Source organism: Diadema antillarum, unplaced genomic scaffold (assembly GCF_040938485.1).
Source record: "Diadema antillarum isolate AM-2024a unplaced genomic scaffold, OU_Dant_1.0 seq00000442_RagTag, whole genome shotgun sequence".
In the NCBI taxonomy this organism is placed as follows: Eukaryota; Metazoa; Echinodermata; class Echinoidea; order Diadematoida; family Diadematidae; genus Diadema; species Diadema antillarum.
This window is the reverse complement of record NW_027271417.1, coordinates 2,110,925-2,127,792: the sequence shown is the minus strand read 5'-3', so window position 1 is coordinate 2,127,792 and position 16,868 is coordinate 2,110,925. Positions and strand designations below refer to the sequence as shown.

Here is a 16,868-nt window from a genome sequence, read left to right as displayed (position 1 = left end):
CGTGTACTGGTATCTGGGTTTCTTCAATAAATGATATCAATATTGATTGTGTATTTACATGATACATGTCCATGATAATATAATCGTTTGAATCACACGTTTACATTGTACAACTTGTTTTGTGTACGCAATGTCACTTTTTTATCTTCCATATAATATATTTTCATTATGTATAGAGCCATGTAAAGCGGCAGCAAGAGTGCCTTCATGTTTTGTACAACTAAATTAATGGGCCAGAACCCTGCCAAAAAAGAATAAAGAAAACACGTAAGAAAATAAATGTATAAATGATTTCAATCTTTCTGAGATCTTTCTTAGTTTTAAAGATTTTTTATTAACTTTTATTCGTGTGTTCTGTTCTTATTGCATACGAAATGATTGCTGACGAAAACACTGAAAGGGGCGGCAAACTGCTGCTGCTCGCTAGATTTTGCGTGATTTATAGAAATAACGTTCTTTCTCCCTGTAACACCTCCCTGATTGTATTACATTTTTCTCGATTGGATGCGATTATTCTATACGTGTCTCAGTTTGGTGTATGTTTGCAGACTCTATAGAGACGAGTACATTAGCATACTAACTTTTCATTTGACAACACGAACAGTGTCAGTAGCATTTAGAATGATGGTCCTTAAAACGTTTGATTATACCTTGCACAGAAAAAAAAAAACCCACGTACGTTCATCGCTTTCACATCCATAAGTCCATGGGAGCTTTCCTGAGTAATCATTTTAGATGCAACTTGTAACTTTTGCCTGGACACTGTAACATCCTACTTTTCCTTGTTTGATCATTACGCTGCATGGCTACGTTGAACTCTTTTATCATTGATTTTGGTTTATTTTTATCCTGTACAGTTAAATTCTCGGATATTCATGATGACCAACGCCAAATCACGGGAAAACATGGCGTCCTTTAAGACTGCTAATCTCTGCTGGTTTGCTTTGAAGTGCTTGTCAATATTTGTACTCATCTGTAAGGGTATACACGGCTCGGAACCACGTGAGTAAACCTGTCACCTTGCTGTAATTGTCGTATCGTGTTTAGCGACAAACTTGAGTGTGGTGGTGATACTATCATCTAGCAATTAAAGAATATTAAACTAATGAGATGAAGACAGATGCACGTCACGAGCTAAACAACCACGAGTCATATCAAGTAGCCATGAGTCATATACACACTCAAGGAACACACACACACACATACACAAACAGTCCCAGTCCCACAAATTTCCCATATACGAAATTCATATTGGATCATAATGCTGTGATGAAAGTTTGGTACAGTAGCATCACACCCACTGATTTTCCCAAATGACCCAGTTAATCTTCATCTTAATATGCTATGTAATATTATGCGGATGTGTGTGTGTGTGTGTGTGTGTGTGTGTGTGTTTCTCGTCAATGTTGTGTATGTGCGTGAGAATGTTTGAGTTTCACGAGTGTGTGCGTGCGTGTGTGCGACTTTACTTAACAACATGTGCGATGCATTTCATCAAATAGGGTTCTACATACGCTCGATTCGTTCTGTCACTTTATGTTACCGCAAGTTTGGTAGATACTTTATTTTCTGCAAATCAATATATACATGGGAAACATACAAAGTATATTTGAAACAGGGTCGTTTGACTTGCATAAACAACGATATAAAAGGAAATTAATGATATTACAGTATGCATGTCTATATGCAGCTGGGATTACAATAACAATATTATTTTAAGAAGCGATAATGCAGAGGGCCGCCGTTGTAAGCATCGCTTGAAAAGATGGCCGGCCCGAGGAAAAGGTAGGTAGGTAAATTGGTAACAATACAAATTCTGCTGCGAAGATAGCAGGGGAAAATAAACTCTGATGTGTGATGGTGGTGAATGTGCGTGCAAGTGCTTGAAAGTGCACAGGGGCAGATATAGGCTGGGATTTAGAATAATAACATTGGTTTGTTGGAAGAGGGAATGACTTACGATGTTGCTACTATCGGGAAACCAACATGAATCATATAAATTATTCGTGCTTAATTCGTATTTGAAGTATACTGTAGTGAAATATGCTTCTTTAAGTTTGCTTTGAATGAAAACAAGGAGGCACACTGTTTCAACTCCTCAGGAAGAGAATTCCATGTATCCGGACCGTGATGTCTAATCGACTTTTGAGCAAGTTGATTTTTGTACTCTTGCGAACAATGCCTCCTGTTCATCTAAGCGTGAATACAAATACCACGCCCAAAAAAAAAAAAAAAAAAAAAAAAAAAAAAAAAAAGATGATTCGGGGAATTACGAAAATAAACTTTCAAATCATGCATGACAATCGTTCTTGGCTACTCTTGTAAAACAAATGACCATTTTCTAAGTGTAAACGTTTTATTTACTCACTCTGTAGTACTTCTAACATCAGTCCTCGGATTCTGCTCCATCACTTCACAGAGGCAGCAAGACTCCAAGGGACCAGTGATACATGGCAGGGCGTGCCTCAGGTGAGGATCGAAGACACGTGGTTCACCATATGCGCTGATTCGGAGTACTGGGGGCAGGACATTGCCGACGCGCTGTGTCATCATCGGGGTAAGTATAGTCGAATTGTGTTCACATGAATGGATTTGATTTGATTTTATTCTATTGTTCCACATCTCAAACACGAATGACAATCGATTGAACTGGACATAACGTCGTAATTGCAAAGAACACAAGAGAAGACAATTTTACAAACGTGAAATGCTGGGGACCTACTAAAAAGCAGAACTTGTAATGTATAGATGAAAATGTTGGTCTTCTTAAACAAACAAACTTGTAACTATGAAAGGAAGGAAAGGGACGTAAAGGAAAAGAGAGCAAAAAGAGCAAGAGAAACAAGTAAAATACATCAGAGCAGAACGAAATAGCCACCTGCATTGCGCTTGCAATATTCCTCGTCACCCGAGCAACATATACGTAACTATAAGAATGCGCAAAAAAGCACAATATGATACACAATGATTCAAAAATTCAGGAATAGCATTGACATAAATGACTCAGGAAAAAGAAAGAAAAGCAAACCCGGAATTCATACGTAATAAACAACGAATATGAAAAAGAAGAGGAAGTTCGGATAAAATTGCATGTTGTATATGATTAGACATAAGCCTGCACAAGGAATTCTTTTAGTTTGCGTTTAAAACAATTCAATGACAACGATTCAGTGATGTTAGAGTCAAGGCTATTCCAGAATGTCAGACCTGTATGTACTATTGTTTTAAGAGCAAATACAGTTCTTACAGGGGAAAAATAGAATGAATTTCCTGTCTTGTAGGGTAAGAATGTATAACTTTATTTTCTACAAACATGGGAGTAAAAGCATAAGATAATTCATCCTTAGTTATCTGGTACATAGATATCCCAAGAGGAGTAAGAATATTATGCATCAAAAATCTTTAGTAGGTTATTACTTTTGAAAAGTGGGCTTGTCGGTGCTAAATAATTTGTACAATTGATAATCCTTATAGCTCGCTTTTTTATTCTGAAGATGGACTCCATTCGTATTTTGAAACAATTCCCCCGGACCAGTATAACAAAAACACATTCAATAATATCAGAGGCTTGACATAAAATTTTCCATAACATTGAACTTGACATCATCTTTAACAAACAAGGCCACACCGCCACCATGCCTACGTGTTTTATCCCTTGAAATTAGAGTGTAACCTTCAATATACAGACAAGCGAATGAAGCGGATCATGCAACCAGGTTTCGCAAAGACCAATGACTGAAAAAGTAACAGATGAAAAGTGTAAGAGTAATTTTAATTGATCAAGATTTTTACTTAAACTTCTAACATTATGATGTATTACAGAAAAACTATTTCGTGAAGTAAAGGTTTCGCGGTGTACAAGTTGCTGTGGTAAAACATAGGCATCTATTCAGTGGTTATATGAGGTACAGCTGCATCATTCTCGTCATATATCAAATGTAAGTCAGGCATTTGCTCATGTAAACGATGAATAACATCAGACTCAAAATACACCTTATTTGTTTTTGGACGTAGTACTGGTATAATCACCGGCAAGAGCTGTTTCTACAAAATCATCGTTTCACAGTGACTGCATTGGAAGACTATCCATTATGATGAACTATTGGGGCATCAACACAACGGATTGAAAAAGTGTAGAGAATTTCATCTCCATGACTACCACGCAATGCACGAATAGTAATGTACACTACCAACAAGTATTGAGTATGTATAGCCATGTTCGGACGTATTTCTAGTCGGAGTAAAATTTCATGGCGCAGCAATTGAAATTCAACCACGACCCTGTTCCTCCGATCGGAGGAAGTTACCACGACCGTGTTCAGACGGGTACTATACTCCGACCTATCCTCCGAAGTTACTCCGACCAAGCTCCCTCCGACCCTTCCTCCGAAGTACCTCCGACCAAAAGTGCCTCCGTCTGAACAATCCTTGTTTACAATCAAAAGTGCCTCCGTCTGAACAATCCTTGTTTACAATCAGAGTTACGTAATCGAATGATGATGAAAAGGAAAGTAGGTTGCCCGGGTGACTCGGGCTTGACATAAATACATGAATTTTTATTACGGCGCATGACAATCACATATCGTATTAGTAGTAAGTAACGATACCTGGTAATTTCTCGATGAGAAGAATGCACACATTATAAAGTAAATTACTATCACTAAAGGAGAGAGGGAGTGGAACATTTTCATATCGTCACCCTGTGTACAAGATAAAACTCCAGGTACAAACTCGAAATTTGTACGACACAGGGATTCACAAAATGAAAAGAGAAAAACTACCGACACGAAATGAACGCACAAAACCATAGCTATAACAGGTACAGTACTGACTGAGCTTAAAAGAACAACAGAGGTTCAATCCACCTTCATCGGGATATCATGCTATTAGGCCCTACATTTTTTCCCCAAAACAAGAACTACAGCAGATCATGTGTTATATGCTGCCATTTTAGGAAAATGAAATAACAGTGCCTACTTTACACAGAAGCTCTAAATATCAGTAACTTTTAATGTACCTATGTTTAACGGATGTAGTTATCAATTATTCAATTCACTTGAAGTATGGCGTTTATAACTGGTATAAAGTCTAGTCTGAATTACACACAAAAGCAACAAAATGGCGTCAGATTGATGTAACAGGCAGGGTGTTGTAAGCGAAAGCTGTGATATAACATAGACTCAGACTAGATGTAAATTTGACAACTTATTAGAAAAGAAAATCTCTCACCACTTATTCAATGTATTGGTCCCATATCGCTGTTTTCTGGCCCTTGAGTTGTAGAGCCCACTAAAGTCAAAATCGACCACTAATGTCAAAACAACCACTAATGTCAATGGGAAAGTAAATGGAGTTCTTGATTATGTACAAAACGAAATCAGAAAACAAAAAAGCAGAACATCGACTGATTATTGGTCCGCCCGGAGTGTGAAGTTTCTATAAACGTCCGATATACATATATATATGAAAGAATTGATATAAATGTTATAATGATTGTTAGTTTTAAATATTATTGTTGATACTGGCACATTAATTTCATGGATGTTATTTGTGTTGTATGTTCAATGTGTACCTGCAATTATCTAAAGAGATAATTGACCTGGTTATGTATAAACATTTTCTTGAATAAAGAAATGATTCAATCAAAAACACGTCGACGACAAATGTCATAACGACCACTAATGTCATAACACGTCGATGACAAACGACATAATGACCGCTAATGTCATAACACGTCGATGACAAACGTCATAATGACCGCTAATGTCATAACACGTCGACGACAAATGTCAAAATCGGATTAACCACAAACGTCATAACCAGTCGACGACAATGTCAAAATTTCCAAATTTACTGCAAATGTCATAACGCGTCACAGGGGCGTATCCAGGTATTCCGTAAAAAGGAGGCGCCTTTACAAAATCAAAGGCTGGTGCGAACCCCCCCCCCCCCCCATTTTATTCTTTTTATTTCTGTTGTTTTAACAAAATATAGAGAGGGGGCACCAGAGGGAGATGCGCTCCCTCTCGATCCACTATTGCGTCAACCACAAATGTCATAACACGTCGACCACAAATGTCAAAATTTCCAAAGTTAATGCAACTGTCATGGCGCATCACAGGGGCGGATCCAGAAATTCCGTTAAGGGGAGACGGCCTTACAAAATCAAAGGCTGGCGCAACCCCCTCCCCTTTTTTCATTTCATTATTTGTTTTAACCACACACACACACACACACACAAAAAGAAAAGACGGGAAGGGAGGGCCACGCCCCCCTCTAGATCCGCAACTGCGTCAACCACAAGTTAATGTCAAAACCCATTGCTGGCATTACAGGGGCGGATCCAGGAATTCCGTAAAAGGGAGGCGCGTTTACAAAATTAATAGCTGCCACCCCCTTTTTTTCTTTTTATTTGTTGTTTTAAGAAAAAAAAAAATGAAAGGGGCACTATATAGAGGGGGATGCGCCTCCCTCTCGATCCATGATTGCGTCATCCACAAATGTCAAAACTCATTTCTTGCATAACAGGGGCGGATCCAGGAATTCCGTAAAGGGGAGGCGCCTTTACAGAATTACAGCTGCCGTCTCCCCCCCCCCCATTATATTTCTGTTGTTTTAGCAACAACAACAACAACAAATAGAAAGGGGGCACCAGAAGGGGATGCGCCCCATCTCGATACGCGATTGCATCAGCCACAAATGTCAAAACTCAATGCTTGTATTACAGGGGCATATCTAAAAATTTCGTGAAGGGGGGGGGGGGAAACACCTGTACATAAGTAAAGCCTGGCACCTCCCTTTTTTATATCTTTTGTTTAAATTAAAAAATAGAGAGGAGGGGCACAGGAGGGTAGTGCGTCCCCTATGGATCCGCGACTGCGTCAACCACAAAATGTCAAAACTCATTGCTTGCATTACAGGGGCGGATCCAGGTATTCCGTAAAGGGGAGGCCCCTTCACAAAATTAAAGGCTGGCACACCTCCCCCACCCCCTCATTTTTTTCTCTATATTTTTTGTTTTATTAAAAAAAAATAGACATGGGGGCACCAGAGGGGGATGCGCCCCTGTAAGGCAAGCAATATTGACATTATTTTGTGGTTGACGCAATCGCGGATCATTTCCCTGTGGCATGTCTGGTGCCCCCTCCCCCCCCCCTCTCTCTCTCTCTCTCTCTTTAACTTAAAACAATAGAAATAAAATGAAAAAAATGGGGAGGGGGTGCGGCAGCTTTAATTTTGTAAAGGTGCCTCCCCTTTAAGGAATTCTTGGATCTGCCCCTGTAATACAACAATGAGTTTTGACATTTGTGGTTGACGCAATCATGGATGGAAAGGGGACGCATCCCTCTCTGTTGCCCCCCCCCCTTCTATTTTTTTTAACAACAGAAATAAAAAGAAAAAATGGGGAGGGGATGTGGAAGCCTTTGATTTTGTAAAGGCGCCTCCTTTTTACGGAATTCCTAGATCCGCCCCTGTAAATGCAAACAATTGGTTTTGACATTAACTTGTGGTTGACGCAGTCGCGGATCTAGAGGGGGCGCGACGCCCCCTCCCCGTCCCATTTTTGTTAAAGGAAGGAAAAGAAAGGGGAGGGGCTTCGTCTTCGATTTTGTAAAGGCGTCTCCCCTTTACGGAATTCCTGGATCCTCCCCTGTGACGCGTTATGAAATTTGTGGTTGACGTGTTATGACATTAATCCGATTTTGACATTTGCTGTTGACGCAATCGCGGATCGAAAGGGGCCCACCCCCCTCTGGTGCCCCCTCTCTATATTTTGTTAAAACAAGAGAAATAAAAGAAGAAAATGGGGGGGGGGGGAGGTCACACCAGAGTTTGATTGTGTAAAGGCGCCTCCCCGTTACGGAATTCCTGGATCCGTCCCTGTGACGCGTTATGACATTTGCAGTAAATTTGGAAATTTTGACATTTGTCGTCGACGCGTTATGACATTTGCAGTAAAAATGGAAATTTTGACATTTGTCGTCGACGTGTTATGACATTTGTGGTTAATCAGATTTTGACATTTGTCGTCGACATGATTGTTATGACATTAGTGGTCATTATGACATTTGTTGTCGACGTGTTATGACTTTAGCGGTTGTTATGACATTTGTCGTCGACGTGTTATGACATTAGTGGTTGTTATGACATTTGTAGTCGACGTGTTATGACATCAGTGGTTGTTTTGACATCAAAGTGGTCGATTTTGACATTAGTGGGCTCTACAGCGCTTGTTGCGTGACTCCAGGATAAGTTGGGTTCCTTCCAAGCGGATTCGAGAAGACTTTCTTTCTGAGTCTGTACGCGGCTGATTCAAGTTCGTAGCGACGAGCTTTGAACTTGGGGGAGGTCTGTTTTCACAGTGAAGCATGGCCGGGTTTCAGGTGAACGATGTCTGGTCTCGAAAGCCTGAAGAACGGCATTCCTATCAAACATACAGATGAATCGCGCGATAATCGGGTTGGGGTCTCAAGGGTATCTCCACTTGCTCCTGCGTGGTTGGGTCGGGGTTTGGGAGGCAGGCGATGTACGTTGGCAAAAAGGATTGGAGAGGTTTCTTGGTCAGAGAAGCCAAGCTGCTTATGGCGCCACGAATATCCAGCAGTGCCTGCGGTTGGGTGTGGGATTCTGTGTGAGTGTGTGGGTGTGTGAGTTTCGGCCTTAATCCCATAAAACAGCAAATTTTGTTTCCTTTTCCGTTTTTTTCCTGTCTTTCACTGACTGAGGCAACTTCTTGTTCTCGATGTCTGTCAACCTATCTGCTGAATCCTGCGCTGACTTTTGGAGTTCGGCAATGGTATCGTTGATGGTTTTAATCTCTCGACGTACCTCTGCCATTGTTCCATCGTTCATTTTGTCTAACTTACCCAAAACTTGTTGCGCGAAACCTTCAAACTTGGTTTTTACGAAATTGAGTCAGAGACTATTCCTTGGCGTAGCTGCGTGGTTTGGACATGGTAGAGACAGCGTTGCGATTTTGCAGGCTAAAGGAACGGTTTCTTAGGGAAAATGACCTCAGGCTTGAAGGAAATGTCAGAATTGTTACAATTGTCCTTGTATTCCGTCGAATATTCAACGCCATAAACAACGATGCAGGTGGATTTTACCTCGTAGTTACAGAGCTTAAATCACAGCACGTCCATGTTGTTTCGAGGTCACGTGTTTCGAGGTCAAGGATGCTGCACCTAGTTCAATGAACGCTCGCAGATATTCCAGTCATCTCTCTCTGTCCATTTGTGACCACTCATCAAATAGAAAACAACCTCTCCTTATACGGAAGGAGTATTATATTCAGACGTATGAATATGCCTAATCATATGCATATGCATGATGACGCCATATAGCGTCTTCACCTCAATAGCAGACGACTCACTTTTTTGTGCCTCCTTTTGTAGAGAACATATTAAAGGAAACCCAAACCCAAAGAGAAATGTGGACTGAATGAAAGCAGCAACATTTGTAGAACGCATCAGTGAAAGTTTGAGGAAAATCGGACAATCGATGCAAAAGTTATGAATTTTGAAAGTTTTGATGTTGGAACCGCTGGATGAGGAGACGACATTATGTGAGGGCAACAATGTAAAGAAATATAAAGGAGGGAATTCCTCAAAAATTCACTTTTCTAGCGTAATGAAAGGGCACTTGACTAACCGCTTTCAGAAAACAGGGGAAACAATTGTTATCTTTCACGTTATAATGTTAATATCAAGTTGATGGAATGTGTGTTTTTTTCATGAAAAGAATAATATAATAACAAAAAGTACAATATTTTTCTTTCCCCAAGGGTTTGCTGGTGCAATGATAATACGCACGGTTGCTTCATACTTAACACCTGAATATTCGTATGTCACCTGTGAAATGAACGATAATTCTACGATTCCGTACGAATGTGAAGACATCAATAACTGCAGCGAGGCGCCAAGCATTTCTTGTCTATGTGAGTACTCAGATAAATCATTTCAGTATAATACATTTTTTTGTTTTTGTTCGTTTGTTCATTTCCATCTAAGAAGATGGCTGGATTACCCATATTCAGCTATGCTAAACTACAAACTACAAATGCATGCACTACAAATGTTTGCACATTAATCTCATTCCTATGTTATCATATCAGTTTATAGAGAAAGTCTGTTTTGAAACACAGTTGGCTGCCAACCAGTGCACTAAAACATCATCAAAAGTATGTGTGTACACACCTATCATAGCCACAAGTTTCGAATAAAAGGAAAGATTACTTCATGATGAGTCATATGATGATTTGTTAATTTACAGATCAGCATCTTGACAAATTTAATTTGTAGGAGACGAACTGAAGAAACTCACACCTGAAGTCTAGTCTACATTGTAGTTGCTAGTGTGCCACAAAATACTGATGTCACATTCTTCAGCTAAGATTAGAATACTAAAAAGACTATACTAAAAAGACTATTTTTATCTCTATTTCTATCTATCTATCTATCTATCTATACATATATATATATATCTATTTATCTATTTATCTATCTATCTATCTATCTATCCATCCATCTATCTATCTATCTATCTATCCATCTATCTATCTATCTATCTATCTATCTATTTATCTATCTATCTATCTATCTATCTATCTATTTATCTATCTATCTATCTTTCTATCTATCCATCTATCTATCTATCTATTTATTTAGCTATCTATCTATCTATCTATCTATCTATCTATCTATCTATCTTTCTATCATCTATACCCTACCTGGCTCTCGTCATTCTTCCCTGATATTTTATTTTTCTTTCTCTTCGTGTAGTCCCAGGGTATCTAGGTTGTTTCACCACCCGAGATGACGCGTTTGCCGTCACACTCTCTAACTCGGACGGGAAAATTGAGACTCTTGAAGATTGTACTACTCGTTGCCATGACCGCGGCCTAGACATCGCTGCCATGGCTTTCGGACAAACGTGTTATTGCAACCACACCTTCAATCCTCACGAGTTGGAAGAACTGGAAAGTTCTGAAGACTGCCAAATCCCATGTCAAGGAGATAGAGAACAAGCCTGTGGAGGCGGCGAAGCGATGAGCGTTTACTACTGTAAGTTACCACAACATGTCAAGATCGGAAACGTAGTCACAAGATCTCCACTAAATTTGTATCTATTGACGGATTGTACATTAATCATTTCAGAATTTTAAGCATGTGGTTCAAGTATGCATAACATTAACCAGATGCACCCCCCCAAAAAAAAAAAAAAATGGCTGAATGTAATATGATAGACACCGTAAGGTGTACTGCTTAATTTGATGCCCAATGAAATCATGAAGACTTGTCAGTTGTTTGAAGGAAAATAGTCTTGCCAGAGCAACAAGAGCTGCTCTTTGCTTAATCAATAAATTGATGTACATTTGTGTCCAATTATAAATTCATAAATGCGTATGACCATCTTAATGGACTCACATTAATGAATATGAAGATTTTTGTTCACTTCCAGACTGACCACTCTTTACCTATATCTTTTACTTGTTGTGCAGCAAATCTTGGTCTCTGTGATGCGGAACGCTTCCTAGGGCAAGATGAGGCGGTATACATAACTTCTATAGTAAGATCACGAATTTGATTCCTCTTCTCTGTATAATGTGTCTTTTTTTTTGGGGGGGGGGTGAGCTTAAATTAAAAAAAAAAAGTATTACGGCATACTGAAAGCAAACGAAATATTAGTATACTACTGTAGGCCCCATATGATCATACATGTTATACGTGGTACTTATGGTCCAACTGCCTAATGTACTCAAACCTTACTATCGGTAAAAGAAAATGATCCTGTGTAAGCCTTCAGATCGCACCAAATATTCTTGTTTATTAAAGATGACTGGCTGTAATTTTCTCTGCTTTATGTCCCATGAGAAATAGTTTTGTCACTACTGCACTAGAACAGGGATAGTAAAATAAGGAACGTACATCACTCGTTGAGGACGGCCTCGAGAAACATTCCATAATATAAAAGTCAGTACGATTATTGAGTTTATGTTGCGATGTTTCTGGATGTTTCATCTTGAACGTTGACTTTTCGTAAATGTTCAACGACTACAGACACAATGACAAAATCAATGGGAATGCTTATATGAAGATGGAGCGCGATATTCACGATAGGGGTTTTACTGTCTTAATTGTTCCACTTTGCAAAATTCGATTTCCGCACCATTCACAATTCATTGTAACCAGTTGTAGATGATCAACATACACGCACTCCACATGTAGAGAATTGTGAACAAGTCTGAAATTATTTAAGGCGATATATTGCAAGAAACGAAAGGCGAATACGACATGAATCCAGTGAGCCTTGAATGGTATTCATTGTAAAATACTTAAAATATCAGTATGTGTATGATATACTCCATATTAGAGGCATTTGATGAATCCACATTGAACCAAGATCATATCTATATATAGCGTGTTTTGTCGAAGCAGGGCGTCAGTAGCATATAAACTGGTTGCAAATGGTGTTGATTTGTTGACCTCCGTTCAGCTAGTGGTATGCAAAACGGGGTTATTCAGTAAAAAGACATATACTATAGTTGGCAGACAGCGCATATTAGAGTGATATAAACCATGTATGAAAAAAAAAACATAATTGAGGTATTTCGATACGTTCGAATAGCAGTAAACACCAAATTGTACATCGTCCTCTGGAGTACCATAGATTGTTGAAGTCGAGCAGTTTAGGGGAACGTTAACGTCATTTCTGTCGCAGTGAGATACTAGTAATTTCTCTACGTTTGTGTACTTCAGTTATTCTGCCTTCACAGAACCGTTGATCTTCCTCCGGTGCAGTCTTAAAGACGTATTTTATAAAGCCATGTTTAAAGCTGAATGTCAAGGCCCTCCAATTTCATATATAAAATTATATATATATTTTTTTTTCGCGAACAAGCTCTCACATTCTATCACAGGCTAGGAGTATTTAAGCAGGGTTGCCTTCGAGGTTAAATGTAGATAAAAGTTTAGAAACAGTGTAATTTTCTCTCTATCAAACTTGAGGTAATGTGATCAATGGAAGGTGATGTTCTTTTTGTAATATTCCTATTCACCAAGCCACAACTGTTTTCTCCTCTTTCGTATTATGCTGACATCTTAGAATTTTCCAGGAAGGTATAATGGTAACGACGAATGCCATTGGGAAGTGAGAATGGACACGGATGGCGCACTTGATTTCGAGCTCGTGGCCTCTTATCGCCTTGATAACAATGACTACGTGACGATATACTCTGAATCGGGTCTCATTAACATCACCCTGTCCGGAATGTCCGGTCGACGTGGAATCTTCATGCCTGGGTATTCCGCCGAGAATGACGTTCTTCATGTCATTTTGTATACCTTCTCTCCTTCAAGCAGGGGCCAGTTTGTCGTCACTGTGCATCTATGGAGTACGTATATGAGATTTACAGATACGTATGCACTTTCACCTAGTTCTATATCATGCTCAGTGACTTTGAATATGATTTATCTTAAGCTGTAGAAACGCAACTCATTGAACAAGATAACATTTACATTCAACGACTCATTAAAATATGTAGCGTATTAGATATCTTCACTGTCAATCGTTACGTGTTTGATAATTCTAAGACAAAGACACTTGAATTGGACTCGTCATCAAGTGTAAATGATGGCCTTTGAATGTAATTTCAGGTGACATAGAAATTTTGATATCTTTCTTTTACCAACACAAACCAAAGTTTGATTATTATTTCAATAAAATTGCATCCTTCTCTTAGACATAGGATATTGTAAATACAATTGGCATCACTCTATTTTGTTTTTTTCGCAGCAATATTTTTTTCTTTTTGCAATAGATTACAGTTTGTTCCATCCGTCTAGTGTCAGTATTTTTGTTGCAATGTTAATTGTAATGTCGATAAGTTCAGGTCCTGCCAGTTGACCCTATGACAGAGATAATCATTATGGTCTACTGTGACGATGTGACTGGCTGTTTTAAACTTGCATTATTTCGGAGGAATAGATATAGGCCTACTGATATTCTACTGTCAATTTAAATAGTTAGGGTGATGTGTCGCATAAATAACGGAAAACTCACCATAATGAAGGTACATCTTGGATTAGGCTGTCTAACATCTTTCTTTTTGTACTTCATTATCATTTATCTCGTCACAGCTCCGTATGAATGGACGTCTTCATTCTCAATGTACAGCTCATACGACTCTTATGATAACACTAGCCCAGCATCGACAGATCCACCAGTAGTCGCGTCTAATACAGGTAGCGTACATTCATACATCATTCCATTCCCTCTCCCCTCTCGGAAGTGACATCGTATGTCCAGTGTTTCTAAGTTTTATTTCTAAAAACATGGTTCTACTTTTCTCAGCTCCTGAAATTAGCGCCCATCGATCTTACAGTAACCAAGAGAACGTCGTAACTATTCGAAATGAGATCCTTCAATGCGTTAAATATCTATATTAAATGGGTTAGTCAAATACCGGTTAGTGATTGGCTAAACACAGTCACGTGATGGAGGCACATTCGTTATGTTCGCCCATGGGCGAACATTCTTTGTAATGTTCTCCCATGGGAAAACATTAGGGAGCTTTAGATTTTAGACGCGCGGACGTTCAAAGGGAAAAAAAAATGTTCTGAGCGTGCGCAGAAGCGTGCGTCAACTTGACCCGCGCTTCTGCGCACGCTCAGAACATTTTTTTCCCTTTGAACGTCCGCGCGTCTAAAATCTAAAGCTCCCTAGTTTCACGTAACATTTTTAATAAAAGAAGGCCTAGGACCGCGCGCGCAGTGAATTTGGCTCTGCGCGAGCGATCGATCGAGTGTGTCGTGCTGGTGGTTGACGTTGACGTATTTGACTAACCCATAATAATATAACAGATGATGACTTTTGTTGTCGGGAACATGTACCAAACGTTCCACCCTCAGGATTTAAAATGCTATTTCGAGAGGATATAAGTCCCTCGACTTCGTCTCGGGACTTATAACCTCCCTCAATAGCATTTCAAACCCTTCGGGTGGAACATTCGGTATGTTCCCTCCCCCACCACGGCCACCAGTCATCATCTTTATAATGTGTCACTCTTTATTTCCCTGCAGCCCTCTATATCGGGATCGGGGCGGGAGCAGGAGTTGTGGTGTTACTTCTAATTGGTGTCATCTGTATTATTTGTGCCAGGAACAGAGGGTAAGATATCGGACGGGCCGTGTTTGCTTCGACTTCTGAATGAAACCATGAAAGAACATGGCCATAATTTCTTTCTTTAAAAAATAAATCAACTAGAAAAGCTTTCAGAGAGTGCAGACTTCCGCAAAAATCTCATTTCAACCCATATTGTGAATTCCACCCTGTATTATAGTCCTACATTCATATCATCTGCATGATTAGATTCCTTGACAATGAAAACATACACTCACTGCCGACCAGGCCTCGCTGACATCTGACTCTATATTTGAAGTTTGAAGTTTTATTACCAACAACATTTTGAACATGTACATATAAGAATCATAACACAATTGTATCTACATACATAAATTTGTTAATATGTGAAAAAATACTTATGTTACTCCTTTACAATAACATGATTAAATGATGATATTTGAGAGTTAAATATGATACATGTAGCATAATTCTACAAAGTTGCTGTTGTTAACAAGGAAACCAAAGGTTAGCACAAGACAGTGCTAGTCGAGATTGGTCACCTTGATCTCCATACTAAAAGCTAAATACAAAAGAAAAATCATTGCATGGTCAGTTGAAATGACTGTGAATATTTATACATCATTCATTTTCTAACAGAAAACTATAATAATACTTGATACAATATAATATCTATTAGAGTAGGAAATCTGCAAGGCATTTACGAAATGTAGATCTTTTGCTTTGTTCACGCATTTCTCGTGGCAATGTGTTCCAAAGTTTTGGTCCTAAGTAAGAAATCGAAAATTGAGGGTCGCAAAGGTGAGCGTGCGATCTAATCCGGTTCACTATCAATAAGTATCATCTGTTCCCAATTGTATTATTATCAATTTTTCCTGAAAATGTCATCCAAATCTGTTCATAACCTTTGCGTTATTTCGCAAACAGACAGACAAACAAACGAACGCCGGCAAAATGATAACCTCCTTGGTGGATTTTGATGAAGAACATGACAAAAGTGTGACCACTTATCGAAGAGCTGGTAGCTTGTATTCTGTCCTTCTTTTTTGTCGTTATTAAGTGCAACGCAAGAGAGGTCACGTGTCATAGTTCTAGGGGTATACTTATACACGTAGTTCTGTGTATAGGGCTCCAGTAAGTATAAGGTTGTAGATACCTTTTTATGTTTTAATAGATTCACTTTTCTTCAAATATATTGAGTAAGCCTGCCATAATGGCAAAGCTATTTTTAGGTCCATGTCAAGCAAACCACATGTCGAGCATGCAGTTCATTAACTGAATAAAAATAATCATAACTAAACGTAACGTTTTGTGCTGGCAGGGTAAAACAGACGAAGGAGAATCCAGCTGCAGTGAATGGTAACCAAAGAGTGACGGCAGCATCGAATGCTGCTTACAGCAAGAGTGTCGACAACGTGGCTGTGCTGACTGCAAATACACCAGCACAGCCATCAGCAGACGATATTCACAGATACGCCACTATCGATGGTGGTTACTATTACGCACCTACATCTGGCAATGAACCCGAGCTCCCGAAACGAAACCCAACTGGCATGGAGGAAGCACAATACGAAGAACTCCCGAGTGAGACCGCGGGAACACCTTACCAGTCCCTGACCAAATCGGACAAACAAACATACCAAGATCTCCTTCAGAGTGGGGACCAAACGGAACGGTATACATCTCTCGCTCCTGGTTCGCAAACTGAGTATCTTGTTCCTATGTGA

General features: G+C 39.3%; 1 protein-coding gene across 1 annotated transcript; it reads left to right on the top strand.

The window, feature by feature from the left end:
* The first annotated feature begins 879 nt into the window (after window positions 1–879).
* On the top strand, window positions 880–16,868 carry LOC139732695 (uncharacterized). Its single transcript, XM_071643550.1, has 7 exons — window positions 880–1,002; window positions 2,420–2,557; window positions 11,501–11,568; window positions 13,105–13,393; window positions 14,139–14,243; window positions 15,081–15,168; window positions 16,463–16,868. Exons 1-7 carry the CDS (start codon window positions 906–908, stop codon window positions 16,866–16,868), a joined length of 1,191 nt encoding a protein of 396 aa, XP_071499651.1. The 5' UTR covers window positions 880–905.

Bases quoted from the DNA above. Each gene is read 5' to 3' on its own strand.
- LOC139732695 (XM_071643550.1), top strand. From the start codon at position 906: ATGGCGTCCTTTAAGACTGCTAATCTCTGCTGGTTTGCTTTGAAGTGC. The intron at 11,569-13,104 runs GTAAGATCACGA...CTGACATCTTAG, and splicing joins CGGTATACATAACTTCTATA to AATTTTCCAGGAAGGTATAA. The intron at 15,169-16,462 runs GTAAGATATCGG...TTGTGCTGGCAG, and splicing joins ATTTGTGCCAGGAACAGAGG to GGTAAAACAGACGAAGGAGA.